The sequence below is a fragment of the Sarcophilus harrisii genome, chromosome 2 (assembly GCF_902635505.1).
Source record: "Sarcophilus harrisii chromosome 2, mSarHar1.11, whole genome shotgun sequence".
NCBI lineage: Eukaryota > Metazoa > Chordata > Mammalia > Dasyuromorphia > Dasyuridae > Sarcophilus > Sarcophilus harrisii.
In genome coordinates this window covers 329,593,740-329,621,702 of record NC_045427.1, presented here as the reverse complement: position 1 = coordinate 329,621,702, position 27,963 = coordinate 329,593,740, and the positions used below count along the sequence as shown (strand labels likewise).

At 33.4% G+C, this 27,963-nt stretch overlaps 2 protein-coding genes across 2 annotated transcripts in view; one reads left to right on the top strand and one right to left on the bottom strand.

The window, feature by feature from the left end:
- Window positions 1-253: 253 nt before the first annotated feature.
- CNIH1 (cornichon family AMPA receptor auxiliary protein 1) lies at window positions 254-27,948 on the top strand. Its single transcript, XM_012549102.2, has 5 exons — window positions 254-474; window positions 9,716-9,784; window positions 14,287-14,399; window positions 14,949-15,092; window positions 26,261-27,948. Exons 1-5 carry the CDS (start codon window positions 394-396, stop codon window positions 26,286-26,288), a joined length of 435 nt encoding a protein of 144 aa, XP_012404556.1. The 5' UTR covers window positions 254-393; the 3' UTR covers window positions 26,289-27,948.
- Window positions 16,743-27,963, bottom strand: part of CDKN3 (cyclin dependent kinase inhibitor 3) — a 28,844-nt gene continuing 17,623 nt past the window's right edge. Inside the window, exon 8 of the mRNA XM_031952825.1 lies at window positions 16,743-16,794. Coding sequence (XP_031808685.1) covers window positions 16,756-16,794 — 39 coding nt within the window. The 3' untranslated portion in view covers window positions 16,743-16,755. The remainder of the gene's footprint in view (window positions 16,795-27,963) is intronic.

The window sequence follows — 27,963 nt, the reverse complement described above, 5'->3', positions numbered from 1 at the left end:
TATATGGTCAGAGGCAGTGGGCTAGTTTGTAAATCCCCCTTCTTCCACTAAAATACGTCATTTGAACTACTCTATTTTCTTCGTTTTTCCTCTATATGGCTTAGTACTGTAGGTAGACTCACAACAGCCCCAAACAATACAACACGTGTTAAGACGTGCTAACTTTCTCCGGACCTCCGCAAACTCTGGCCGCCAGAGGGCGCGACTAGAGGGCTTGCTCACGAGGCCACGCCTAGGGTCGTGTTCGGTGGCGCAGACGCAGTACAGCGGGACTGCGAGGGCCGCGGCGGAGGTGGCGGCCTGGGGGAAGTGAATGGTTTTACCCAGCGGGCCCAGCGCCGGCCTTCGCCTAGGTCGCAGTACGCGCGGCCGTTTTCCTCTTTCCGCTGGGCCATGGCGTTCACGTTCGCTGCTTTTTGCTACATGCTGGCGCTGCTGCTCACCGCTGCGCTTATCTTCTTCGCCATCTGGCACGTGAGTAGCGAGCTGGGGGGGCCGAGGGAGAGAGAAAGAAGAAGGCGGCGGCTTTCTGCGCTTCCGGTCCGCCATTGGGACTCAGTCACCGGCTCCCCTTGGGGAATCGGCCCTCGGGGAATCCCGGGTGCGGCGAGGGAGGAGCCACCGCCAGCGTAGTGAACTTCACGCCTCTCGCGCCCTCCCCGTCTGCCCCCAGACACCCCTGGCCCCCAAACGCAGTAAAAAGCCCTGGGACCGGTGCAAGTCGTCCTCTTACCGCCCCACCTCCCCCGCTTGCCCAGTTTTAGGGCTTACGTTTTTGGTCCCTGCGCCCACGGCTTGAGTTTGCTTTTTTTTTTTTTTTAAATTAACCTTTTCCTTTCCGACTTCAAGGGAGCTTTTTGCCCGCTGATCCCTGGGAAATCTGTGTCTATTTAGGGATGAGGAAGTGAGGGGGAGGTTTTCCAAGCTCGTAATTTGCCGGTTGGCAGCCCCTCCTTTTGGAAGACCAGGATGTGGAGCAGCAATTTACATTTTGGACCTTTTATAGGATTTATTGTGAAGTAGCTTTCCTAAGCACCCCGAGTTAATGTTGCCTTCCTCCTTGTATTTACTTACCTGTGTGCTTCTATTTAGCAGATCTCTATCCCTCCGGGGATGAGAATGCACAGTTCTTTGAAGGGCGTGGCTAATTTTGGTTTTGGGATTGCTTGCTCGTAGTTCCTTGTACTTTGAGTGCTTAATAAATATGAATTGAATTTCAGATACTTGATTTTGAGCATTTAAAGTAAAATTAATAGATTTACGTGCTACTTGGTTTTACAACTTTGGTGAATATTGTTTTTGCTACAGTTTAGTTAGGTCTACACAATTTTTAAAAATAGTGTTTTGAGAAGGCATTCCAGGGTATTATATATATATAAGGGATTAATAGTGACATACTATCCATTCCTTCTTCTATATCATTCTTATCCTTATTATCGATCCTCCATACAAGATCCAAGCCTTCCTTAATTTTAGTTTTCTTTATAATTATCAGTAATTAGTCGGTTCAGTTTTCAGGCCATTCAGCTATTTTCCTCTGATCCAATTATATCATGGACCTATGTTCTTTGCCAATGTAAACTCAATAAATTGGCTGCCCAATTGCATGTTATAACTTAATAAACATACTTAATTCATTTAGTTTTCTACCGTGACTTGTTAGGTTCATTGTTATCCTTTGATCAAAAAATGCCCTATAATATTCTGAGGTTTGATTCAGTCACTATAATACCAGTCTCAAAGAGAAGCAGGTGGTTCCTCTCAAATGTCTATATCTCCCTACTTTTTTATGCAACTCTCTGGTTGAATTTATCCAGGACTCACATTTGCATGATAAACTCCTTGTAAGAGGAAAGTTGCTGATGCAATGGTTTACTCAACCAAAACATTTTTTTTTTTTTAAAATAAGATGCCTATATCAATTGTATGACTGTAAAGGTGTGGTTTGCTGTAGAGAATCGTTTTGTGAAAGATTGCTTTATCCCTTCCTGTATTTTAATCAAGGATAAACAAAAAAGTCATGATCACAAAAATTTTATGGAGATGAAAAGCATACACATAAGTCAATAATTACTAGTATTTTCATGATTTCCTACTCCTGCTCCCACATTTTTTTGATATATTTTTCTCCTTGAAGTCAGTTCCTTCCTTTCACGATTGTAACTTTAAGCAGTTTTCCATGCTGTATGTTCAGTCCCTCCTCCTAATTCTGTAATCTCAAGTGTCTTTTCAGCTCCCTTATGTAACTCCACAGAGACTTGTTCCTTTGTCACTGATAATGAAAATACACTGTTTTCAAAATGTTGAAAATTTGGCTTATTTTCTGGTAGTCCTTTTTCCTCTCAATTTTATTTTATTGGCATACTGGGACCATCCTCCAAAGATTTTTTGGTACATTTGGCTTTTTTTTAAAAAAAATGCTTATTTAATAACTAAACAACTAAAACCATCTGATAGTGATCTGCTTTAGTGGTATTCTGCTTCTTGTGAAGATAAAGGTGTGCCTCATTACCTACTCCTTAGATTTTTTTTTTAATGACTCAGATTTCAGCTTACTTTTTTATATTTTTATATTTTATATTACTTTTTTATATTTCATTTTACTTTAGTATGTTTTGCCATATTTCTCTGTGTTTCTTCTGTTCATTATTAATTACATTCAGTCAGTCAGCAATCATTTATTGTGTCTTCTTTGTGCCAAGATCTCTCATAAACTGTTTTCTTATGGTTTTTGAGGACGGCACAAACCTTGTTTATGTGTACCCAGAGTGTATAGCATTTGTGGGTTTTAGCTCATCCTCCTTTATGCAAATAGCCTTACTTTTTTCCTGTCTGGTGACACTACTGTTTCCAAGCTTTTTCATTGGTCATCCCACCTTATTGCCTTCCCTTCTTGAGAGTTTCTTTCTTCCTAAAGGATTCAGTACTAGAATCATCTTTTGTCTGATTCCCCATCAAGCCACATCATAAGCATTTATTAAGCACCTACAGTCCTATGTACCAGGCAGGGCTGGGGAACTTTTCTGCCAAGGCCATTTGGACATAACATCATTATTAGCTTAAGGAATTCAAACAGTGGAAAATTGTAGTGTCTAGCTTTCAAGCTCATCCTTGCCTGCAGTTACTTTAGGCAAATCGGTGTTGCTGGACTTTGCCCACCCCTGCTCTAGAAATATAAAGGCAAAAAATAGTCCTTGCTCTCTGAGGGTCAGAGTATAATGAAAAAGCAAGCAGTACCACATTGGTTACACATGTACAGTTCTAAACATATTGCCATATTCATTATGATGTGCAAGAAAAATCAGATCAAAAGGGAAAAACAGAAAGAAAAACAACAAAAAAAAGATTGAAATACTATGCTTTGATGCCTAACCCATAGTTCTCTCTCTCAAGGCAGATGGTCCTTTCCATCACAAGTCTGTTGGGGTTGCTTTGAATCACCTCATTGTTGAAAAGAGCCAAGTCCATCACAGTTAATCAACATATAATCTTATGTTATTGTATATAATGTTCTCCTGGTTCTGCTAACTTCACTCAGCATCAGTGCATGTAATTCTTTCCTTCCAGGCTTTTCTGTAATCAGCCTGCTCATCATTTCTTATAGAATAATTATAGAAACATTCCATTCTATTCATATACTGTAACTTAGTCAGCCAAACCATTCAATTTCTAGTTCCTTGGCACCACAAAAAGGGCTGCTACAAACATTTTTGCACATGTAGGTCCTTTCCCCTTTTTAATGATCTTTTTGAGATAACAGACTTAGTGGTGAGACTGCTGATCAAAGGGTATGCACAGTTTGTTAGCCCTTTAGGCATAGTTCCAACTTGCTCTCCAGAGTTGTTGGATCGGTCTACACTCCACCAACAGTATATTAGTTTCACAGTAATTTTTAAAGAAATAAAGGACAACTTAATAGCTGGAGTAGTATTCAGTGTTCATAGCTATATGACTTTGCAGTTATCCTAATATATGACAGTACTACCAAAGTTAATTTACATATGCTTTTAATTCCCTACTCATTAAATTTTCAGAAGGATACTTTATGGAACTTGATAACAACATTCTTTTTTGGAAAAACAAAAACTTTAGCAGTAGCAATAATAACAGTCTGAAGAATTCTCAATCAATGGATAGCAAGGGAGTCAGAAAACTGATCAAAAACAGATTATAGAGGACTGTTGGCTAACATTGAGAGCGGCTGGCACTAATTAGCAACTCTTTTGCCCACAACTGGTTCTGGATCATCATTCTAGTGTGGAAAGCCAAGCTAGAGGGAGCAGGGGCCTAGGTTGCGGTTTCAAGGCTGAGAGGAGCATTGGCACTTTTGGCTACAGAAGATCAAGGGACCTGGTCATCAGGGCCAAGAGAAATGCTAAGGAGCTTCAGGGGTGTAGGTAGGGTCTCTTCCTAAGAAAAGGCCAGAGTAGAGACCACACTTTTACCTAAATTACACTACCCTGAAAGCAACAAAAAACTTGCTGAAACCACCTCTTCTCCCCAACTAGTTCTGAAAATAAGCAGCACAAAAAAGCCTGAAGCTTAGAGCAGTTGCATCCCCATCACCAGGTGAGCAGAGTCCAACCTTAACGTAAAGTTCAAACTCAAAAAACAATCTGGAAGAATAAATAAACAACAAAAAATTAACTTGACCTAAAAGGTACTTTGTGGCAGGAAAGACCAAACCATAAACTCCAAAGAAGACCACATTGTGAAAACAGGTATAAGCAAAATCTCAAAGAGTGCTAATTAGACATTGAGCTCACCAACTCCTTAAGGAATTAAAGAAAAAGATAAGACTGATAAAGAGAAAATTGGGAAAATAAATGACAGTGACAAAGAGAAAATTATGAAAAAAGAATTGAAAACTTGGTAAAGTAGTAAATAGAGACACCCCCCCCCTGGAAAAAATAGCAACCTTAAAAAATAAAATTGGTTTAATGATAAAAGAAGCACAAAGATTTGCTGAAGAAAAGAAATCTTTTTTTAAAAAGCTGAATTAGCCAAGTGGGAAATGATTTACAAAAAGCTCAATGAAGAAAATGATTCCTTAAAAATTAGAATTGACAAAATGGAAACTAATGACCATGTGAGACCTCAAGAAACAATGGAACAAAGTCAAAAGAATGAAGAAACAGAAGATGTAAAACGTCTCATTGGTAAAACAATTTACCTGGAAAATCAATCAAGGAGGAATCATTTAATAATTATTGGGCTATGTGAAAACTATGTTCCCAAAAAGACTTTAGACATCATAATTCAAGAGAATATAAAGGAAAACTGCCCTGATATCTTAGATCCAGAAGGTAAAATATAAACTGAGAGGCTCCATTTATCATCTCCTGAGAAAGATGACAAAGTAAAAATGCTGATGACTATCATAGCCAAATTCTAGAGCTTCTAAGTCAAGGAGGAAATATTGTAAGCAAACAGAAAGACAGTTTAAATATTGTGGAGCTATAGTCAGGATCATAGAAGATTTAGCTAGCTTCTGTGTTAAATGAACAGAGAACTTGATATATGATATTCCAGAAGACAACACAGCTAGGATTAAAACATGAATAACATGCCTAGCAAAACTTCTGGGGGGAAAATGGAATTGTAATGAAATAGAATACTTGGCATTCAAACACAAGATTCAAGAGAAGCATAAAAGGATAAACATGAAAGAGTAATCAAGAGACTCAAAATTCAACTTTACATTGCTCATTTTGTTGATACACATAAATCGTAAGAATTTTATCATTATTAGGGTGGTTAAAAGGAGTTTACATAGACAGAGGGCAGGGTGTGAGTAGGTTATAAGGGGAAGATCTCCAAAATAGGGGTAGTGGTGGAAAAAAAAGGAAGGGGTAAGAAAGAAATGTACTAGGAAAGGGAGAAGTGGAATGGGAAAATTTTTCTCAAAGAAGACTTTTTGCAGTGGAAAGAAGGCAATGCTTCAACCTTCCTCATCAGAAGTGATCCAAAAAGGGATCAGTTGAGTATAGAAATCTACCTTACCTAGTAAGTATATAAGAGATGAGAGACAAGAAAGATGATAAAAAGGGAGGCTTTAATCAGAAGCAAAACAGACAGGGATAGGATAAAAAGAATTAAGAGAATCATAAACAGAAGAAAATAGAATGAAGAGAAATACACAGTAATCATGAATGGGAAAGGAAAAAGCTCACCTATAAAACATAAGTAGATAGCAGAATGGATTAGAAACCAGAGTGCAACAGTATGTTGTTTACAAGAGGCACACTAAACAGAAAGACATACACAAACCTAAAATAAAGAGCTAGAGCAGAAATTATTCATTAGCTGAAATAGTTGGGTATAGCGATTATGATCTCAGACAAAGCAAGAGCAAAAACAGACCTAATTTAAAAAGCTAATAAGGAAAACTCCGTTTTATTAATGTCCAGTGAAGGGATATCAAATTTTTTTTACAGTAAATTTCTCTGATAAAGGCCTCATTTCTCAAATATCTAAGAAACTGTCAAATTTGGAAAAATAAGAGCCATTCCCCAACTTTAACAGAGGATATGAACAATCAAAACAAAAACAGTTCCTTCCCAGAAAGAACTTGGGTGCCCACCACAGGGGAAAATGTCCTGGATGTAGGATGGAAAAAATTGAGAGAAATTACACCTCCACTGTTAAGTATCAGTCTTCACTTTGGGACGGGCTCCACATAAGAGAGTAATGTCCTCTGAGCTACTTTATTAAGGAGGATTTACCCACCTGTAATAAACATTGACTGTGCTAGAGGTATCAAATGCACTGTGACCCCATATAGTCTTTCTACTTGTCACAAATTCATATCAGGACATTTATTAGCAATTGTCCAAATCACCTTTCACACTACAGGTTTGATTCTTAGTTATTTATTTATATTCTGTCATCTTAATACTTTGCATCTTCCAGGGACCCTTTAACCAATTGGTCTTTTCCCTTCATATCTTTGTTTTGGTTGCTTTTTTCTTTTTCTCTGCGCTAAATTTCTCTTACATTGCTGCTTATTATACTTATTACATGGGAGAACTAGGGTTATTGAATGCTTGGGATCAAGACCTTTAGAATATTACCACCAAGGAGTGGTAATTATGATATTGCCACCAAGGAGTGGTTTATGATAAGAGCAATATCATAAGGCCCTGTAGTTTCAAGTTTCTCCAAAGGGTTTTCTGCATCCTCAGAGCTGGTTTTCCCCTAAAAAGTAGAAAAACTGTCCTTGAGGTTTGATTGGGTCAAGTGGGCTTGTTGACATGCTTTCACTACCTTCTGGGTTATAAAAAAAGCCAGCCCTTCAGGAATAAGTGCCTTTCAGGCTTGAGGGATGATCCACTGCTTTGTGAATCAGCTCACCCTTCTTATCAGATGTATTTTCATGTAGCACAAAGTGGAGAATAAGGGAAGTTCGCCTCTACCTGACTCGGCACTATTTTTGCCAACTCTCCTTTCCATGTGGCTTTGTTAACTCCTAGATAATCAGCTAATGGCTTACTTCATTCTAGTCTCCAATCTGAATCACCAGACTAGCCAGAATTAGTTCTAGCCTGCCTGCCAGAATTTTCCAGAACTTGCTGTTCACCCACATAATCTTTGTGTGTAGAACAACTTTGTTTTCTATATTTTATTTCTAAAATGTAGAGTGGCCAGCTGGCTGATGTTCATAAGTAATGAACTGATTTTATTATTCCCTTTACAACTATGTTCTCCATATGTTTTAAAATTTAAATAATTCTTTTTTTGTCTTCATTTTAGTACCACAAAATGTTTGTGTGCGTTCTTTTAAATAAACCTAGTTTTTCACATAGCACCTTTTGAAGTTCTAAGAGCTTTAAATGAAGAAATAGTGAATATATTTAATATTGAAAAATATTTTTAAATGTCTTAAAAGATAAATCTAATATAGTCACTGATAAACATTGTTAGACATTGATAATAATAGTGATCACATCTGATAGAGAGATGAATATAGGATCATATATTTAGAGCTCAGAGTGATGATAGAGATTATCATAAACCAATGCTTTCATTTTACACCTGAGGCTTCTCAGGGGGAAAAGTTATGATTTCCTTAAAGTCAGGATTTAAACCAGGAAGTTCTGGTAAATCTCTCTGTATTTTTGTGGAAAATCATCAACATGATGATGCTGACAGGTACCATAATATGGTAGCTAGAAAACCTGTTCCTTAAAAAAATAGGTCTATACTTAGGTGCCTTCATTTGCCTCTTTTCTAAGCGTCTACATCTTGGCTTGTGACATCATTCAACTTAAACCACTCTCTCCAAAGTTACTAGTGATCGCTTAACTGACAAATCTAATATTCTCTTCCTCAGTCCTGACCCTCATTGAATTTTCTGAAACATTTGACTCTGTTGCTTGTCTTCTCTTAGATACTCTCTTCTCTTTAGGTTTCCATGTAGCTGTTCTTGGTTATCCTGCACCTTGTCTGACCAATCCTCCTTAGTTGTCTTTGCAAGATCTTCATCAGCATCATACCCTATAAGTGTGGCTGTCCAACAGGGATCTGTTCCTGGGCCCTTTTCTCTTTTCCTTCTATACTTGTGTTTAGTGATCATTTTTTTCTCAGATCCCAATTCTTGCCTGTCTTCTGAAGTCAAATCCCACATTTCCAACTGTCTGTTGGACATTTTGAACTGGATAATCCATAGATATCTCAAAATTCAGCGTGTTCAAAACAATTTATTATTGCAATAACAGTTTTGTTGCAATTGCCTTCTTATTGGTCTTCCAGTCTCAATACTTAGAATGATTTCCTTTAAGTATATGTTTGATCATGTCACTTTCTTGTTCTATAAAATCCAGGGTTGTTTTATCTCCAAGGTAGCATATAAAGTGAACTTAGCCTTTCACAAGCTAGTCCCTTCCTATCTTTTCACACTTAACTTCCTTCCACACTCTATGATCTAATGATAACATTCTTGATGTTCTCCACTTACAATACTTCATCTCTTTTTCATCTACCTTATGACACCATTGTATCCTTTAAGATTTAGGTCTAAGTCAAATATCACCTTTTCATGCCTCCTTATCCACTTGAACCTCCCTGTCTAAAATTACCTTTCTTCTATTCTCTCTGTGTCTTATATGTGTCTATTGGTTTACATGTAGTCTTCCCCATTAATAAATGGGTTTCTTTGAAAGAAGGAACACTTTTTGTATTTTTTTACTTTGTATTTCTTAGTACAGTATCTGGCATATGATTAAGTGGGTGATAAATGCTTGCTGGGTTGAACAAATTGAGATCATGAAGAAGAATGTAAATGTCAATGTAATGCTGAAATACTGGTAATGGTAACTTAAAAGAAGTATTTATAATCTTGCAAGCCATGTCTTGAAGTTATTTTTAGAGGCATTATGGTGAAGAGGACTGCTAGAGTTGGAGGCAGGAAGATCTGTGTTTCAATCCTGTTTCTGACATTTATTAGCCACCTGAACTTGGACAAGTTCATTAATCTTCAGTTTCTTTATCTGTAAAATGAAGAGATTGGACTAGAGCTAGGCTTCTGGGGTTCCTTTTCATCTTTAAATCTTTGATCCCAGAATAACTTTTAAATTATAAAATTAAGTTGATTACAAAATATTTATTGGCATATTGATATAGAGTTAAAATGCTTTAGTTATTGTCTTATTATTTGGAGCTATTAAGTGCATTTTCACTGATGAAAAAAATCCTAATTGTTTTAATTTTATTTTAGATTATAGCATTTGATGAACTGAAGACTGATTACAAGAATCCCATAGACCAATGTAATACACTCAATCCTGTAAGTTACAATATAACAAAGTACTTCTCATTTTTCTTTTAAGGTCTTTACTTTTACATTGATATAATTATAAAAGGTCATTTTTAATCTAAGTAGTACATATGTATTTATTTAAATAGGTAGACTTTTTTAAATTATTTTTTTTTCCTTTCATGCTTGAATATTCTGACTTATTAATCTGCTGGTGATCTTGTCAGCTGTCGTACTAACATTCTTCCAATCTGCTTTTTACATTGTCGGCACAAAGACAGTTGAAAAGGTCAAAAAGATTAAAAGAGTCAAAATTGCATTAAAGGTGTGTACTGCTTTTTAGTTTAATGTTTTAATGCCACCTTCATTTTGTGGGGGAGGGTCAGGAACATTGTATTTATGTAAATGTTTTGTTTGGTGTGTTCTTTCATGCCTGTTCAGGTGTGTGATTTCAAATTTTTTCATATGTGAAAATGCTTGCTGATCAAGTGGGGAAAACTGTTACATGCTTATTTATGCACATTATTTTTCTGTGCTATGATGTAACCATATTTAGGTTATTGTATAAATTTCTTTAGTTTTTGATTTGGGGAATTCTAGAGATTTTGGTCAAAGTAAAGTAACTAATAGTAATAGTCTGAATAATAGTAAGATTATGGTCCCATGTAAGTGTGTTTTCATATGCAACAGGCATCTACAGTGTAAAATTAACCTCTGTTATGTCTTTAAGTTTCCCTTTCCCACCCTCATGAATATCATGGAATCTTTTGATACTGTACTTGGTGCCTATGCTGTAATTCCACATATATTATAGGTGTGATGAAAACTTCTTTTGGTATTCCTGATATATAATCCTTTGTTGAGATTCCTAAACAGATATACCTTAATTGGAACTTTGTTGATGCCAGGAATACTAGATATATTATTTTTTTAGGTAGATTAATTTGTTACAGGCTTGATTACATGTGTTTAATTAGAAATTAAGAAAATACTTATTGGAAATGACATCTTTTGAGTTGTGGGAAAAACAGTTCATAGGCTTTCAGGGGAAGAGTACTTGAAACTTGCTTATTACTATATAGTTGTAAGATATGTACTTTATTATGAATTTCTATTTAATTTTTAGCCCCTCTTATTTAAATGATCATCTTTTTGCTGGGTCCAAAAATAGAATAGAAACAAAAAAGACTATTTAATACTGTAGAGTCTGTCCTTTCTTACATGTTTCATTTTTTTAAAAGCATTTACACAACAATTCTTGCTTGATATTAAAGTAATGACAGAATGTACAGTTTCTCTTAATAAAAAGAAAAGTTCTCAGATTTAAAAAAAAAAGATATGGTCTTGGAATATAGTATATTACAGTGAGGAAGTAAAAAAAAAAAGATTATTTTGATGCACATAGTTTCTTTTGGATGGGAAAATGTAGTGACTGTTGACATAATAGTTGTGCATCTGACAGTTTTCCCTATTTAAAATTTGTTTTGAAAGTTACTTCTGCCAAAGTATGGGGGAAGGAAATAATATATCTTTTGCATTTGTGTAATCTTTTAACAAAGGACAATTTAATGTTTAAATTAAACGTTCTATCATTTTTAATCATATTTGCATGAAGTAATTTTAAAGAATATTAGCTTTCTATTAACTGAAATTCCTAAAGAAATATGATCACAAAAAATTATTTGAAAATACATTTTTTTCCTAAATATATTTTAGATTTTTATGGAGAGAAGTGATTTTATGTTAGAATCATAGTTTGCAGTCTATACTATTGTTCTGGTGACTAAATATATGTCAGGACAGATACTTTTATAGTGTTTTAACCCTTTAAAATAAGAATTCTTAATTTTTTCTTTCTAACTGAATCTTTAAATTGGACTTCTTATAATTTAGATTTAATTAGTCTCACTAATACAGATTTTTGAGATATATAGAGTATATTTTTAAAATTTAAAATAAAGATATTGTATAGAAGTCTTTGTTTTATCCCAGGAACATTTCTGTGGGGATGCTTGTCTTTTTATATTTTTAGATGTCAGATTTTAAAATACATAATTATTTGTGTGTTAGCTTATAAGTGTTAACTTGAAGATATATGTTTAAAGGTTTATTCAATGAGCAAGTTGTTATTGTAGATTAGTCTAAATTGAATCATGAAAAGAATCTATATAGCAAGATAATAAGCTATTATTAGCTGGGTTTTATTGTTATTAAAACTCTTTATAACTGTTTTGGGTTAGAGAAATACAGCTAAACTTTTTGGATTCTTAGAACATGGTCTTAAATGTGTGGTATATATAGCCTTAAAATATTTTTATAGGTAAGGTTATGGTATAATTAATCATCCTTAAACATATTAATTAACTGCTATATGCTAGGGCATGAGGATAGAAAGACAAAAAGTAAAATAATCTCTACACTCTGGAAGCTTACTATTTATCATAGACAATATATTGATGTATATTGATGATATTCAAGATAAAGGCAGCATGGGGATATAGGGCATTGACAGTTAGAATTAAAGATTTTCTATAGAAGATAGTGCTTTAAAAAGAGATGGATTTAATGAGGTAGAAATTAGAATACCTTCTAGGAATAGAGGACACGTGGGGGGGGGGGGGGGACAAAGATGGAGTGTTCTGTGTGAAAAACAGATGGAAGGCTAGCCTCACTGAACCATCAAGGTCAGTTATACATATATATTCTAGAAAACTCGACTGAAGTCAGGCTTTGAACACCAACAAAAGGAATTTATATTTAAAACTAAAGACATTAGAGAATATCCAAATTTAGAATAGGGAAGTTGCCTAGTTAAATTCAGCTGAATGCCTAAAAATTAACCTTAATTAATTAAAAAAAAATTTTCATTTAAAATCATTTATATAACTAAAATTTTTAATAAAAAATAAAAGTAATATAAATTTTTTTAGTTTATTGTATTTACATGCATCTATTTTCTATAATGCTTTAAAGTTTACATCATTCACATTTTGATGTGCCAAGTAAAATTTTACTTTCATTTATCTTAATGAAATTTTAATTAATAAATATTGTCCATGTGTGCTGTGCTTTCATTATGCAACTTCTGAGTTGTTACCCAATAAATGAACTTAGCAGTACCAAGAAATGTAATTAATTTCACTGTTTTGATATAATTTCCCTCCTACATTGCAGAAAGTTTGTTTTCATTTGTTCATAGTGATATCCATGATATTGTGCAGAAATTATTGCCTGATCGCTGCATAGAGAATATAATTTTAAGGTGGTTATATGGTTTGTAAATATAGCATTTTAAAAATTAAAAGCTTAAAATTCTAACATTCAAACTCCAGGAAAGCTTTGATTTTGTGAAATAAAATCTATTACATTGCATGTGGTCAAATATTTCATTTTTCTATTTTATGTCATGTGTAGTAGTGGAAATGGAAATTAGTATACACTAATTTTTTAAAACAGTGTAAAAATAATCTAAAAATTATGCTCACTTTTGCTACCATCTAATTAGAATTATCAGTCCCTTACCCATTCCTGAACATCATTATTTTGTAATAGAGAAAATAGTGTAAGATTATGGACAGAGGGCTAGGCTTGAAGCTCAAAAGCTCTGCAAGTCTGACACATTCTGGTCCTGTGACCTTGGAGAAGTCCTTTAACCTCTCCATGTTCCAGGCAGTCTCTCTGTTAGTCAAAAGTATTGGTCAAAAGGGTTTCCCCACTCAAAAGTTCCCTATTCCAGTGGACTTGGTCTATCCTTATTGTCCTATTAAATATGAGGAGAAGCAGCATAATATAATGGATAGAGAGCTATCCTCCCAGTGAAAGATTTTTGGATTTTTTCCAGCATTGTAAGGGGCTGATCAGCTTTGGGAGAAGAAGTTTATTGCCATATGTTCCCTGCACAGATATAGTCATGTGCCTAACAACTTTTTTTTTTTTTTTTTTTTTTTTTTGCTTTTTATTTGCAAGTTATATGCATGGGTAATTTTACAGCATTGACAATTGCCAAACCTTTTGTTCCAATTTTTCCCCTCCTTCTCCCCATCCCCCCCATGGCAGGTTGACCAATACATGTTAAGTATGTTAAAGTATAAATTAAATACAATATAAGCATACATGTCCTAATAGTTATTTTGCTGTACAAAAAGAATCGGAGTTTGAAATAGTCCAATAATAATACTATTAGCCTGTGAAGGAAATCAAAAATGTAGGCGGACAAAAACAGAGGGATTGGGAACCTAACAACTTTTAATACCTGAAATCTGGGTGACTTATGAGTAATAAAATGTCTAGGTCTCTTCCTCAGAGCAATATAGGCTGTTTCTTCTGTGTACGTAGAAATCCTGCTGTTGGTAGAAAGGTCAGCACAGACATAAAATCCTGAGCAGCCCCTTTCATTCTTGATTCTGAAAACGCTTTTAATTGAATGAAATTTGTTTTCTACCTTATTCCTAATTAATTTTATATTTGTTTAATATTAACATTAACCTTCTAGACAGGATGTTTTGATAACTGATTACATATTTTTCTCCCAGCTTGTACTTCCAGAATATCTCATCCACGCTTTCTTCTGTGTCATGTTTCTCTGTGCAGCAGAGTGGCTTACACTGGGTCTCAATATGCCACTCTTGGCATATCATATTTGGAGGTAATATTTGGATAAACTTCTAATATTCCTTTTTTATTATAATTACATTAGCCCAAATTAAAAGTTTATAAATGCTCATTTTAATAATCAAGTAGGTGGGCATATAACTTTATTTGTAGCATTTAAAACTAAAAATTTTTTTAGAAATCAATGACAAAAAGGAAAGTTATTTAGTCATCCAATATTTTATTGCAGTAATCAGAACTGGGATATGCTAGGGCAATTCTAATTGTTAAAATTTTTCATATTTTTATCTGGACACATTAAAATGATATTGTTGTCTCCAGGTTAGTTATTTACCTTTTTATTGGATTTCTGAAGACATTTGACACTAGAGATGATTTGTTCAACTCCTTATATTATTTACATTGACTCTTTAAGCTTCAGTTTTACTATTGAAATTATTATAAATCTTTCCTTTTTATTTGTTATATGGAATTAGAAGCTTGTGATTCAGTACATCATGTTTCCTGGTTTTAAGAGAAAGAAAACCTCAACAAAAAGGTTTACCTTTCTTTCTGAGTGGCTAATAAACTATATTCATTACAGGTATATGAGTAGACCAGTAATGAGTGGACCAGGACTCTATGATCCTACAACCATCATGAATGCAGATATTCTAGCATACTGTCAGAAAGAAGGATGGTGCAAATTAGCATTTTACCTACTATCATTTTTTTACTACCTATATGGGTAAGTTGGCAAAAATATAATGAAGATGAATAATTTTAGTACCTGAAAATTTTGTGACCATTAAGTTTATCACTTTAAATTTTAGTGCATAAATAATAGAGTGCCTGAATCATAAGATGTAATGGACATGAACATAAAAACATATATGTGTACATGTATCCATATGTACATAAACGTATTACACATATATAAAACTGGGAGAAGAACTAGTTTGAAATTTAAAACTACGTTGGGTAACCTTGATTTTTTTTTTTTTTTTTAATGGCAATGAAGAATGCTGTTGGATATTAGAGGGGGAAAAATTTGACTCCTTTATAATCCAATAGAAACTGAAAGTATTCACATGTCCTAATGATCTCTATAAGGTTTGTTTCCTTTATACCAATATTGTAAGATAAAAAAAAATTAGTCATATTTTGAAAGTTTGAGTAATTGTTAGCTTCTTCTGCCTTTTTTTCACCCTATTTCCAGTGGACATATTTTCTTTTCATTAGGGCAAGAATTCTTGATCTTTTTATATTGGGGATCCCTTTGGCAGTCTCATGAAGCCGATGAACACCTCAAATTATGCTTTAAATGCATAAAATAAAAATACAGATATCTCTTTTTTTAAAAGTTCTCTCCAAATTTATTAATTATCTATTTCCAAATTTTATATCATTTTCTCAATCATCATTCTAATTGACCATTTTGACAATGTAAATCACCTTCTTCTCCTTGATTCTTTCCCCTATTTCTGGTTATTGAAATAGTTGTAAAATACTTTGCACTTGTATGTACTTAGTCTTTCTTTCAAATGATCAAAATTAACATTATATTGGGCTTAAGAAATTTTGACATGATAGGTACTTAAATGCTTATTCCTTTCTACTTCCCATTTATTATGATATTGCTCTCTTCTGCTTCTCCTGACTACTTTTTTCTACCCCCTTTTATGGATCTTCATCCATTCCATGCCCATTCTCTGTAAGTGTCCCCCCTTCGTGTCCACTATCTGTTGTGGCTCCTCTCTTCTTCCTCTATACTTTTTCACTTGGTGATTACATCAGTTCACGTTGTTTTAGTTTTTATACAGATGTTTCTTAGAACTGTTTCTGCATTCCTAAATTCCCTACACTATTTTCTTGATCTCCAGTCTCAGATATAGAATTGCCTATTGGGCAACTCAAATTAGATGTCCTATGGACATCTTAAATTTAGCATGTCCAAAACTGAATTCGTTATTTTCTCCCTCAAATCCTCCCAGGTTCTTGTTCTTTTTTTAATAATAATTTTAACTTTTTAAATTTTGAGTTCCAAATTCTTTTCTTCCCCACCTGCTGAGAAGGCAGATAATCTGAGCATATTTCCACATTAGCCATATGACTTCTTCCTCTCCTCCCTCCCCCCTCCCCCCAGAATGAGAAAATTATACTTCAGTTTTACACTCAGAGTTCATTAGTTCTCTCTTTGGCAATGGATAGCATTTTTTTCATCATGAATCTTTCAGAATTTTCTTGGATCATGGTTATTAGTCAGAGAAGCCAAGTCTTTCACAATTTATTATCATTACAACATTGCTGTTACTATACACGATGTTCTTTTGATTCTTCTCACTTCAATTTGTATCAGTTCATAAAAGTCTTCTAGGGTTTTTCTGAGACAGCCTCATGCCACAGCTTATTCAACTATTCATCAATATGCATCTCTTCTTTCCAATTCTCTGCCACCATAAAAAGAGCTGATATGAATATTTTTGTATATAGATCCTTTTCCTTTTTAAAAAAAATTTTCTTTGTGATATAGAACTAGTAATACTATTGCTGGATCAAAAGTTATGTACATTTTATCGCCTTCAGCATTTGACATTTCTGATAGATGTGAAGTAGGACCTTAGAGTTATTGTAATTTGCATTGTAATAGTGATTTTATGATTTTAGATAACTTTGCTTTCTTCTGAAAACTACTTGTCCCCTAGATTAATCCAGTATATGTTAAACATGTATAATTCTTCTATATATATTTCCACAATTATTGTACTGCACAAGAAAAATCGGATCAAAAAAGGAAAAATGAGAAAACCAAATGCAAGAAAACAATAACAAAAAAAAAGTGAAAATACTATGTTGTGATCCACACTCAGGCCTCACAGTCTTGTTTGGTGCAGATGGTTCTCTTCATCACAAGATCATTTTATGATTTTAGATAATTTTGCTTCTGAAAACTATTTCTATGACTATTTATCAATTGAAGAATGGCTTTATTTTTATGAATTTGACTTAAATTCTCTATATATTTCAAAAATGAGGTCTTACATCAGAGGAACTTGATATAAAAAATTTTATATTGACTTCATTATTTAGATTACCTTCTAATAAAAAAGTAGTTTCCTTCAGTGTTTCTTTTAATTGAATCTCTCTTTATTTTGTCTGAAATCGTGATCTCCTGCCTTTTTTTTTTATTTCAGCTGAAACTTATTAGATCCTGCTCTCTTAAGTGTAACTGTGTGAGTCTTTGTTTCAAGTCTCTCTCTTATAATATATTATTAAATTATCATTTCTGGTCCTTCTGTTTTGTGTGTGAGGTCATCCCATTCATATTCAGTTATGATTACTTCTATCTCATTTTCTCCCATTCTTTTTTTTTTTTTAATCTTCTCTTTCTTTGAAAGTCTTATTTTACTTTTTAACCCCTACCTCCATTAGTCAGCCCTCTATTTTATCATTCCCTCCCCCCCCTTATATCTTTCCTCTTCTATTTCCCTGTTGAATAAGATAGATTTCTATACTCAACTGAGTATGTAAATGCCTGTTTTTCCCTCTTTGAACCAATTCTCATGAGAGGTAAGCTTTATCTACCACCACTTTTCTCCCCTTCATTGCAAAAGCTATTACCCCTTTTATGGGACAAAATTTAAATCCTTCTAGTTCATCCTCTTTTCCTTACCCCTTAATTTTTTTAGATCATACTAACATGGTATACTGTATTATATAAACTACTTTTAACTGTCTTAATAGTGATAAAATTCTTAGGAGTTACATGTATCATCTTCCTACATAGGAATATAAGCAATTTAACTTTATTGAATCCTCTTTGATTTCTCTGTCATATTTGCCTTTTTATGTTTCTCTTGAGTCTTATATTTGAATGTCATATTGTGTTTATCGCTAGCCTTTTCATCAGGAATGTTTATTTTCACTAAATATCCCTTCTCTCCTCCCCCCCAAACTGTTTTACTAGATAGGTTCATTCCTTTGCCTTCTGAAATATCATATTCCAAGCCATCTGTTCATTTAATGTAGAAGCAGTAGCTACTGAATTATCTGTGATTCTGACTACGACTCCACAGTATTTAAATTCTTTCTGGCTGCTTGCAATATTTTCTTCTTGACCTGGGAGTTCTGGAATTTAGTTATATTCTTGGACATTTTCATTTTGGAATCTCTTTTCAGGAGGTGATCAGTGGAGCCTTTCGATTTTTATTTTACCCTTTGGATCTAAGATATCAGGGCAGTTTTCCTTTATAATCTTTTGAACTATAATTTTTTTTTAATTTTTTTGCTGAGGCAGTTGCAATTAAATGACATTAGGCCTATTTTTCAAGGTGTTATTTGTGTGTGTGTGTGTGTGTGTGTGTGTGTGCGTGTGTGCGTGCGCGCGTGTCTTTTTTACCAAGCTGTTCAATTCTTTTTTTCATAATTTTCTTACATCACTCTCTTTTCCCAATTACCCCTTTACCCACTCTTTATCTCTTTCATTCCTTCACTAATTTTATTGAGGCTTAATGACCAATTAGCTTTTTTCTTTGAGGTTTTGATTGTAAGTTGTTTTCACTTGTCTTCTAATTTTATGTCTTTGTCTACTCAGCCAACATAGTACCTATTTTGGTCAAGTTCACTTTTTTATTGTTTGCTCATTTTTCCAACTTATTTCTTGACTTTGAACTTTATGTTAAAGTTGGACTTTTCCCAACTGGGAATGGGGTAGTATTGCCCCAAGTTTCTGGCATTTTTTGTCCTGCTGTTTTGGGATCTTGCTGGGAAAGGGTGGGAGTGACATGTGAAAGTTTTTTGGTGTTTCCAGAGTAATCAAGGGAAAAGTATAGTTACTACTTTATCAGGAATGACCCCCTGCTTCTCTGCAGTCACAAATGCGCTCCTTAGAGTCCTTTTCACTTTTGATCAACCAAAAGTACTCCTTTCCTCCCTAGAACTGCAATCCAGAACTATACATGGACAGTAGAGTTGCCAGTCAGTGACAGTTATACCCAATGGGTCCCCTGTAACTTCTAATCAATTGTTTGACACCCCCCCCCTTCCCATCTCTATGCTGAAAGCTCTCAATGTTGCTGCCCCCTGCTTCATATGTATGCTCTGATCAATCTCCACCCCTCCGTGTCACAAAAATGTCTCATCTTCACTTCTTTTGGCTCTGCCACTCCAGAATTCAATTGGTAGGGTTTTTTTTTATTAAAACTTTTTATTTTCAAAACATACATGCATAATTTTCACCCTTGCAAAACCTTGTGTTCCAAATTTTTTTCCCTCTTTTCCCCTACTCCTCCCCTAGATTAATCCAGTTAAACATGTATAATTCTTCTATATATATTTCCACAATTATCGTCCTGCATAAGAAAAATGGGATCAAAAAAGGAAAAATGAGAAAACCAAATACAAGAAAACAATAACAAAAAAAAAGTGAAAATACTATGTTGTGATCCACACTCAGGCCTCACAGTCTTGTTTGGTGCAGATGGTTCTCTTCATCACAAGACCATTGGAAATGATCTGAATCACCTCATTATTGAAAAGGTTGTGGAGTTATTTTAAAAAGTCGTTTAGAAAGAAATGTTAAGTGAGTTCAGCTGGGTTGCTGCCTCTAATCTGCCATTTCATTTCTAAGTGTTTTTAAAGAAAATATATTAAAATAAAATTAATCTAAAACTTTTTTAAAAAAACAAGTTCATGGATTCCAGGTTAAGAACCCTTGCTCTAGACAATTAAAATAGACATCAGATGGAAAATGCCATCCACATCTAGCAGAGAAGTATGGACACTGAATGTGGATTGAAACATAGTATTTTCACCTGATTTTTGGTTGGATTTTTATTGTACAGCATAATAAGAAAATATGTTTAAAAGGATTCTACATGTTTAACTTATATCAGGTTATTTGCTATCTTGGGGATGGGGGATACCAAGGAGAGAGGGAGAAAAAAAATTGTGACACAATATCTTACAAAAATGAATATTGAAAACTATCTTTACATGTGTTTTGAAATATACTACTCAAGAAAAATAAATTTAAAAAAAAGAACAACCCTTGCTTTAGAGAGAAGGTCAGGGATTGAATATATAGGAAAGGCTACAGAATGGCTGCTATTCAAGCTTGGGAATTGATATATAAAATTATTAACACGTTGGGTTTTTTCTTACCACTTTTATCATGTAAAATTTTTGAGTTTTTAATTTTTTTCTCTTCCCTCCTCAAGACAGCAAGCAGTCTGATATGGGTGATATTATACAATCATTTTAAACTTTTTCTATATTAGTCGTGTTGTGAGGGAAAAAGTGAAAATAGTGTATTTCGATCTGCATTCAGTCTCCATAGTTCTTTCTCTGGATATAGATGGCTTTTTCCATCCCAAGTCTATTGGAATTATCTTGGATCACTGTATTGTTGAGAAAATCTAAGTATGTCATAGTTGATCATCACACAAGTGTTGCTGTTACTCTGTACAATGTTTTCCCGGTTCTGCTCACTCTACTTAGTTAGCATCAGTACATGTAAGTCTTTCCAGGCTTTTTTGAAATCAACCTGCTCATCATTTCTTACAAAACAATAGTATCCCATTACATTTAAATACCACAACTTATTCAGACATTCCCCAATTGATGGACATCCACTCAAATTTCAATTCCTTGCTATGATAAAAAAGAGTTGCTACAAATATTTTGTACATATGGGGTCCTTTTTCTCTTTTATGATCTTTTGGGATATAGACCTACCATGAGCTTTTTTAGTCTTTTCTATATATATTGTCATCACACTATTTTAAAAGAGCCTGTGATGGTGCCCTTCTATCTTTATACTACCCCAACTCCTTTGCCAACCTTGGTAACTGTATTGCATAATTATTGAATCTTATAAAGTTAGAGCCTCCAAGGTCATCAAGTCTGACCACCCACTAGAAGCATAAATCTACAAACTCCAGCCCCAAATCGAAGATTTTCAATGATGGGGAACTCAAACTTCCAGGGAAAACCACTTGAATTTTTTTGAACAGTGTATTAAGTTTTGCTTCTCCATTGACAGCCAAAGTCAGCCTTCTCTTCTATTCATTAGTCCTTCTATTACTTCTGGAATCAAAACAAGTCAACTCCTCCTAAAGCACAGAAGTTTGTCTGATTATTTGGTACAGAAGAGCAATCATTAGCTTTAGAATCATAGGACCTTGGTTCATATTTTGCCTTTGATACTATCTCTGTAACTTTGAGCATTTCACTTAACTGTATTTTAGTTGCCTTATTTGTAATATGTGGGGGTTGCTTAAATGACTTCTAATTCTAGCTAGCTCTATAATTAATTATTGAAGATGACTTTCTTGTCCTCTAGTCTCCTAGTTTAAAACATCTTTAGTTCCTTCAGCTAATTCTTCTGGGCCAAGATTTCAAATTATCTTACCATTCTCTTTTTAACTTCTGGACATTCTTCTTAAAATGCAGCAATTAGAGCTATAGAGTACTCTAGATTAATCTAAGAATAAAGTTGGACTGTTCCCCGCATTAAATATTATGCTTTTGTCAATTTGACCTAGTATTGATTTTGTTTTTGCTGTCACATTGCACTGCTTAATCCACAAGTACTTATGTGTTATGTGCCAGATGCCATAGTCTAGATATAAGAATAAAAATTAGTACATATATGTATAGTATAAATGTAAGTACTAAAATATGAAAGTCAAATATTAGCCATTAATAATAGTTAACATAAATGTAGCACTTTCCAGATGTCAGGCATTGTGCTGAATGCTTTACAATAAGTATTTCATTTGATCCTCAGTACAGCCCTGAGAGGTAGGTGTTGTTATCCTTTTACAGAGGAGTTACTGAAGTAGACAGGCCAAGTGAGTTGCTCAGCTAATATGTGAAATATTTGAACTCAGAAATTGGTCATATATGTAGAAGAGAAGAACTTCATGGCCAATGGTTTTAATTTTCTTAGTAGAGTAAGAAGGAAGGAAAGTCATGAGATGAGAATAGTGTAAGGTATTGAGTCTTGAAGTGACGTGAAATTTTCTGAGAGGAGACAAGGAATCAATTGACATCTATTGTTGACTCTTACTACCTTGAATTTTCACTAAAACCTGCAGCTCTTTGAAATTTTTTTTTTTTTTGTTACTTTGAACTTAACACCAACAGAAATGACCTTTTTCTTATGTACCAAAAAAAGGGAATGTATATAAAATTGTAAACCCTATTATAGTTTAATAAACACATGATGCTTTCAAGCATGTTATTTCCAAAACTGTTCTGCTTGTCTGTTTCCCTTTAACTCTACTTCAGTTGTGTTTTGTTTTGTTTTTTGCTGAGGTAATGGGAGTTAAGTGACTTGCCCAGGGTCACATAGCTAGGAAGTGTTAAGTGTCTGAGGCCAAATTTGAACTTAGGTCCTCCTAACTTCAGGGCTACTGCTCTATCTACTACACTACCTAGCTGCCCCTGTCATGTATACTTTAAAAAATGCTTATGATGGTCTTATCATTCTTTTTCTTCCTCCAGATCTTTTTATATATGAATTGCTGTCAAGCCCCCATCATTTCCTTGTATAGTTGAACCTAAGTATAAGAGTTTACCTATGGTAGATTTGATCTCTTTAGATGTGGCCCATTATTCCAGACTATTACACAATTCTTGTCATCTGACATGTTGACTATCCATCCAGCTTTCTACTAAAGTTAATACAAATCCATCCATTCATTAATCAACATTTCAGTCTGGTCTTTCAGTGTTCTGAATTACCTTTTTGAAATAGTCTAGATCTACATATATTTATGGTAGTTCTTTGATTACGGAATTACAGATTTAAAGCTGAAATCTATCTCAAAGACAGTCTAGTTTAATGCCCTTGTTTAATAGATAAGAAAGCTGAGATCTGAGAGATTAGGTGATTTCCTCAAAATCCCATAATGGGGAAACCTCAGAATTAGGATTTGAACCCCAGATATTATTTGACTGCAAAACTTTGCAGATATGTTTCCAATGAACTGAAACAGACTTGTAGTAATTGTTTTTATTACCAAGTGCTCAAAAATCTGTCTTCCTAATATAAATTCTAATTTTTTCCCCAAGAAATTAACAGAAAGAAGAAACAAGAAATTAGTTTTCAGAATATTAATCTGTCAGTACTTGGGATGTAATTGTTTTGCTTTTTCTAACAAAATTAATTGAGGATTTATCATCTCAATTGCCTTAGGTTTCAGTTTCCTGTCAAATCACTGAAGATTATTTGGAAGATTAGTTTTGCCTTCTCGCCATATAAAAACAATCTATAAGACTTTGGAGGCTGTATCCATTTGATACCTTGATAATACTTGTCAATCCCAGGGACAAATATGAACAATTCCTGGACTGAGAAAGAAAAAAGGCTACTACTGCCCTATCAAAGCCAAAATTCCCAGTTTACCTGAGCACCTTTAAGGCCATGACAGAGCTCCCCCTGGATCCATATGTTAAAAAAGTTGACACTTGTCAGCAAGATTCCATAGATGTGTCCGGATGCTTCTTATATAGTCAAAAGCAGGAAGCTCTGACCTTGACTTGACATCTTTCTGGTTCTGATCTTGGTTATTGATGCAAGGTGGTATTTAGAAGAACCTGGGTTCTAATCGTGACCATACTACTTGTGTAATGTTTAAAGAAACCACTTACCTTTGCCAGGCCTTAGTTATATGTAAAATAGAGAATTGGACTTAATGATTTCTAAAGCCCTTTCTAATTCAAAATCAATCTTTAATCAATTATAGCTTTAGCAGACCTTTTGTTTTTTAGTTTTCTGTAATATTTATTGAAAGCCTTAACTCACATTGGATTTAGTCAAGAAGAAAAAAAATATGGCTGCACAGGAAGCATTAACAAGCTCAGATTTGATTTATAAATTACTTTATATTTTGTCTTTACATCCCTTTCATTTCAGAATATATCTACTTTCTACTCTCCTCAGAAAGCCTTTCACATCTTAGTTTCCATTTTTTGCTTCTTCAAAAAATGCTGTTACATATTTTTTGATATGAGATTTTTTTTTATCATTGGCCTCCTTTGGCTACGTGCTTAGATGTGGAAACTGAGTCAAAAGATATGCTTTTAAAGTCACTTTCTTAGCAGTTTACAAATTTAAATTTTTAAGGCCATGTATGAAAGATGGAAGTACACAAAATACAAATAAAAGAGAAGTACAGTGTTTTAAAATCATCAGGTACTTTTAGATATATGATGTCGTCTTTATTGGTGTTCCTCTCACTGATGCAAATCACAGCCTATCCAGGCCTGCCCATCCATCTTTTGTACATGGCTTTTAAAAATCTGTAGTTGTTAATGAGTTCCTTGTATATAGCCACAGTGGTCTTTATTTCTTTTTTTCAAAGTTATTTTGAAGTGTAAAATTTTTCCTGAACTTAATATTCACTAATAAAAACCTATCCAATATCCATAAGAAAATATAATTTCTTCTATTAATACATATACTTTCTTGAACTGGTAATTCATTGTTACATATTTTGAATCCTTCCTTAAATTTTGCTGGCATATGACAGTGTTCTCTTTTGTTATATTTTGTATTCCTTTTCTGTTTTTTTTTTTTTAATAATTTTTTTAAAAAGATAGTCAAATAAAAGATCATACATAAAGCTTTATAAAGTGTTTTTTTAAAACATTTGCCAAAGATGTCTGTTTATTATATGGATTTTCCTTAATATTTATTTCACATACACATCAGTATATTCTTTGGTCAGGAGTTTAAAATCTTCCATAACTCTCTTTTATTTTGAGAAATTATCTCTCAGAGTTAATGAACATGCCTGGTTTTTCCATTAATTTTCCAATTCTGTGATAAGACAGTTATTTTAAATGTAAAATTATCAGTTCTAGACTACTTGGTGTTAAAAGTTTATACTACATTTTTTTTTTTAATTAAAGCTTTTTATTTTCAAAACATATGCATTGATGATTATAAAGTACTTTTATAAGTAAAGCACCAAACTAGACCCTTGAAATATTTTAAAAAAAAAAAACTTACCAATATGTAATGACAGAATTTTTCATCCTTAGAAAGTCTTCCATTCTTCTTGAGCCAACTTTTAGTCTTAAGCTAATGGGAGCTTCAGTTTTACTTGATAGTCCTTTTATTTACCAGATCAAAACATTGCTCCCTATAGATTGTCTCCACTTGAATGTATTTTTTTTTAATAATATAAAATTTTTTTGAGGGCAGGGTCCATCTCTTTAAAATTTGTCTCCCCAGTACTTATACTTAGCATGATACTTGACTATAGTTAACTGTCTTCTTGTGCTCTTGCTTGCTCTGTGTATACCTATACACACACACAGACATATATAGAGTTCATGGTACATCATTTATCATTTCTACTCAAGCAATAAGTTCTTCCTTATTTATAAGAATTGGATCCGTGATAGCACTTTCATCACCTTTGTAAAAGCTGAAATTACACTGCTTTAACAGAATAGGATCTTAAGTAGATATCTGGATAGTTGAATTGCCATAACAAAGCTATCTCTTTTCTCTTAATGCAGCTTTATGGCTATAAGTTTTTTAATCCCTTTAATACTTCCCCAAATGTTTTACACCATATTTTGCTACTCAGCTTAATAATATTTCCACACTGTTGTCTATATTCTTGCAATATACTATTTTACTGCCATTCTATTTATTCCTTTTGGGGAAAACAAAAGTGTACCCTTAGGCTACAGTCTTCCAGATTGTTATATAAATAAGTCTCTGTCTATCCTAAAGTGCTGTTAAACAGTTGAAATTTGAGGACATAGAGGACCACTATGAAAATGAGCTATTTTAGCTTCTTAGTTTGCTGTTCAATAAGGAATACTGTCACCACTAATACTCATAATTGGAAAGAAATTGCTTTAAATTAACAATGTTTTTCTTCTTCTTTTCAGCATGATTTACGTTTTGGTGAGCTCTTAAGATGATATACAACAGACTCAGTCCTGTTAAGTGCATGCAAAAGCCACAAAATGAAAAGGATTCTATCCAACAAGAACCTGTTTGCAAGATTAGTTTATGGAATATGATATTACTTTTAAAAAAAAAAGACTCCTTATTTTTCAAATGTTTCCACTTTTTTTTTGTGGAAAGACTGTTTTCATATGTTATGCTTTAGACAAATTAAATGGAATTACGTATAAATGAATATAAAAAGATTACCTCTGGTATTGACAGGTTTGAATTTGTACTCCCTAGAAACAGCCATAATTTTCTAAATAATTGTATTAATTACTGACTGTCCTTAGTCTGGAACTTTTTGTTTACAGGAGCCTATAGTAGTTTATTTTGGTTTTATTGAAATATTGATTATAATTATTGGAGATCAAGTGCTTTTGAAGGACTGAAAATTTTGTATATGTTTGACCTTGTAGGAAGCCTCATAAGTTTCTTTATATATCATGTAGAAGATTACATGGATATATTTGCAGAAGTAATGATGGTGGGATTTTTTTTCTTAACATTTGAATATTAGCCCTGTGTATTGCATGATCTAGAAATTTCCCATAATAGCTCGTTAAAATTCATATATTTTAATTCTTAAGCATAAGTAAAAATATTGAGAATATATACTAAATTATCTTGGAATGCATTTAAAGTTATTTTAAATGTTTTCATTTGTAGCAGTCACTTAGTAAGAAATTCGGTATTCAAATTACTGTTACAATCTAGTGATAAAAGATATTCTTAAGGACTTGAAACTTATACCTTAGATATTCAGAACAGAAAATGAAAGAGAACATTGTGTAACTATCCTGCTGTTCTTTAGTGCAATACAAATAAAAGTCTAAAATTAAGACTTCTTTTCAGTGCATTGTTTTAAAAGATTGCAGATAGATACTTAAAATTGCTTAATCTACGACTATAATAAATTCATATTAGTTATATTTTTAAACCAGTATTGTTATGTTTTTTTTTTTTCCACTACTGACTCCAAAAGGGACATTTAAAATTTCTAGGCATAGTAATCCTTGATTTTCTTTTGCCATTTTAGTGGTATGTGTTTTGACAAATTTATAAAGTTGCTTTCTCCTGTTTTTTTGAGGATTAAAAGGCACTTTTTAAATTTAAAATTTTTTTTATTTTAATAAACTGATTTCTGGTAAAATTCTTTTATCTAGACTGTTGCCTTCTCATCTTTAGTGATTTTTATAAATCATAGTTTCAAGTTTTAGTAAATAATCTTATGATTTAACTGGCATCAGAAAGTTCAGGCAAATGTATATACAGTGATTTCTAAAGTCTTAAAAAGCCTAAGTTATTTGAACACATTAAAATAAATACAACTTTTTCATAAACTGATAAAAGTGAATTTTTTTGTCATTTGTAAAAATTGTTATAAAATTTAATTAAAGGAGCTGCTACTTCTATATAGTTAAAAGTGAATAACGTTTTAAAACTCTACCATACCCATTTGGGACAGAATGGTTAGAATACTTGGAGTTTTGTTTTTCTACTTGCATGCAATATTCTTTTGGTATTTGCCTTCTCCCCAATCTCTTCCAGTAGAAAACAAGTGACAATTTTCCAAGCTATAGGAAAATATATTGACTTTTACAATTCAATAAAAAATTTTAAGCTGCTGCTTCATTGGGTT

What these genes read in the sequence shown, in the direction of transcription:
- CNIH1 (XM_012549102.2), top strand. Translation starts at nt 394, where the DNA reads ATGGCGTTCACGTTCGCTGCTTTTTGCTACATGCTGGCGCTGCTGCTC. An exon ending in TCTTCTTCGCCATCTGGCAC is followed by an intron (nt 475 to 9,715) that starts GTGAGTAGCGAG and finishes ATTTTATTTTAG; the next exon opens with ATTATAGCATTTGATGAACT. An exon ending in TTTTTTTACTACCTATATGG is followed by an intron (nt 15,093 to 26,260) that starts GTAAGTTGGCAA and finishes TCTTCTTTTCAG; the next exon opens with CATGATTTACGTTTTGGTGA.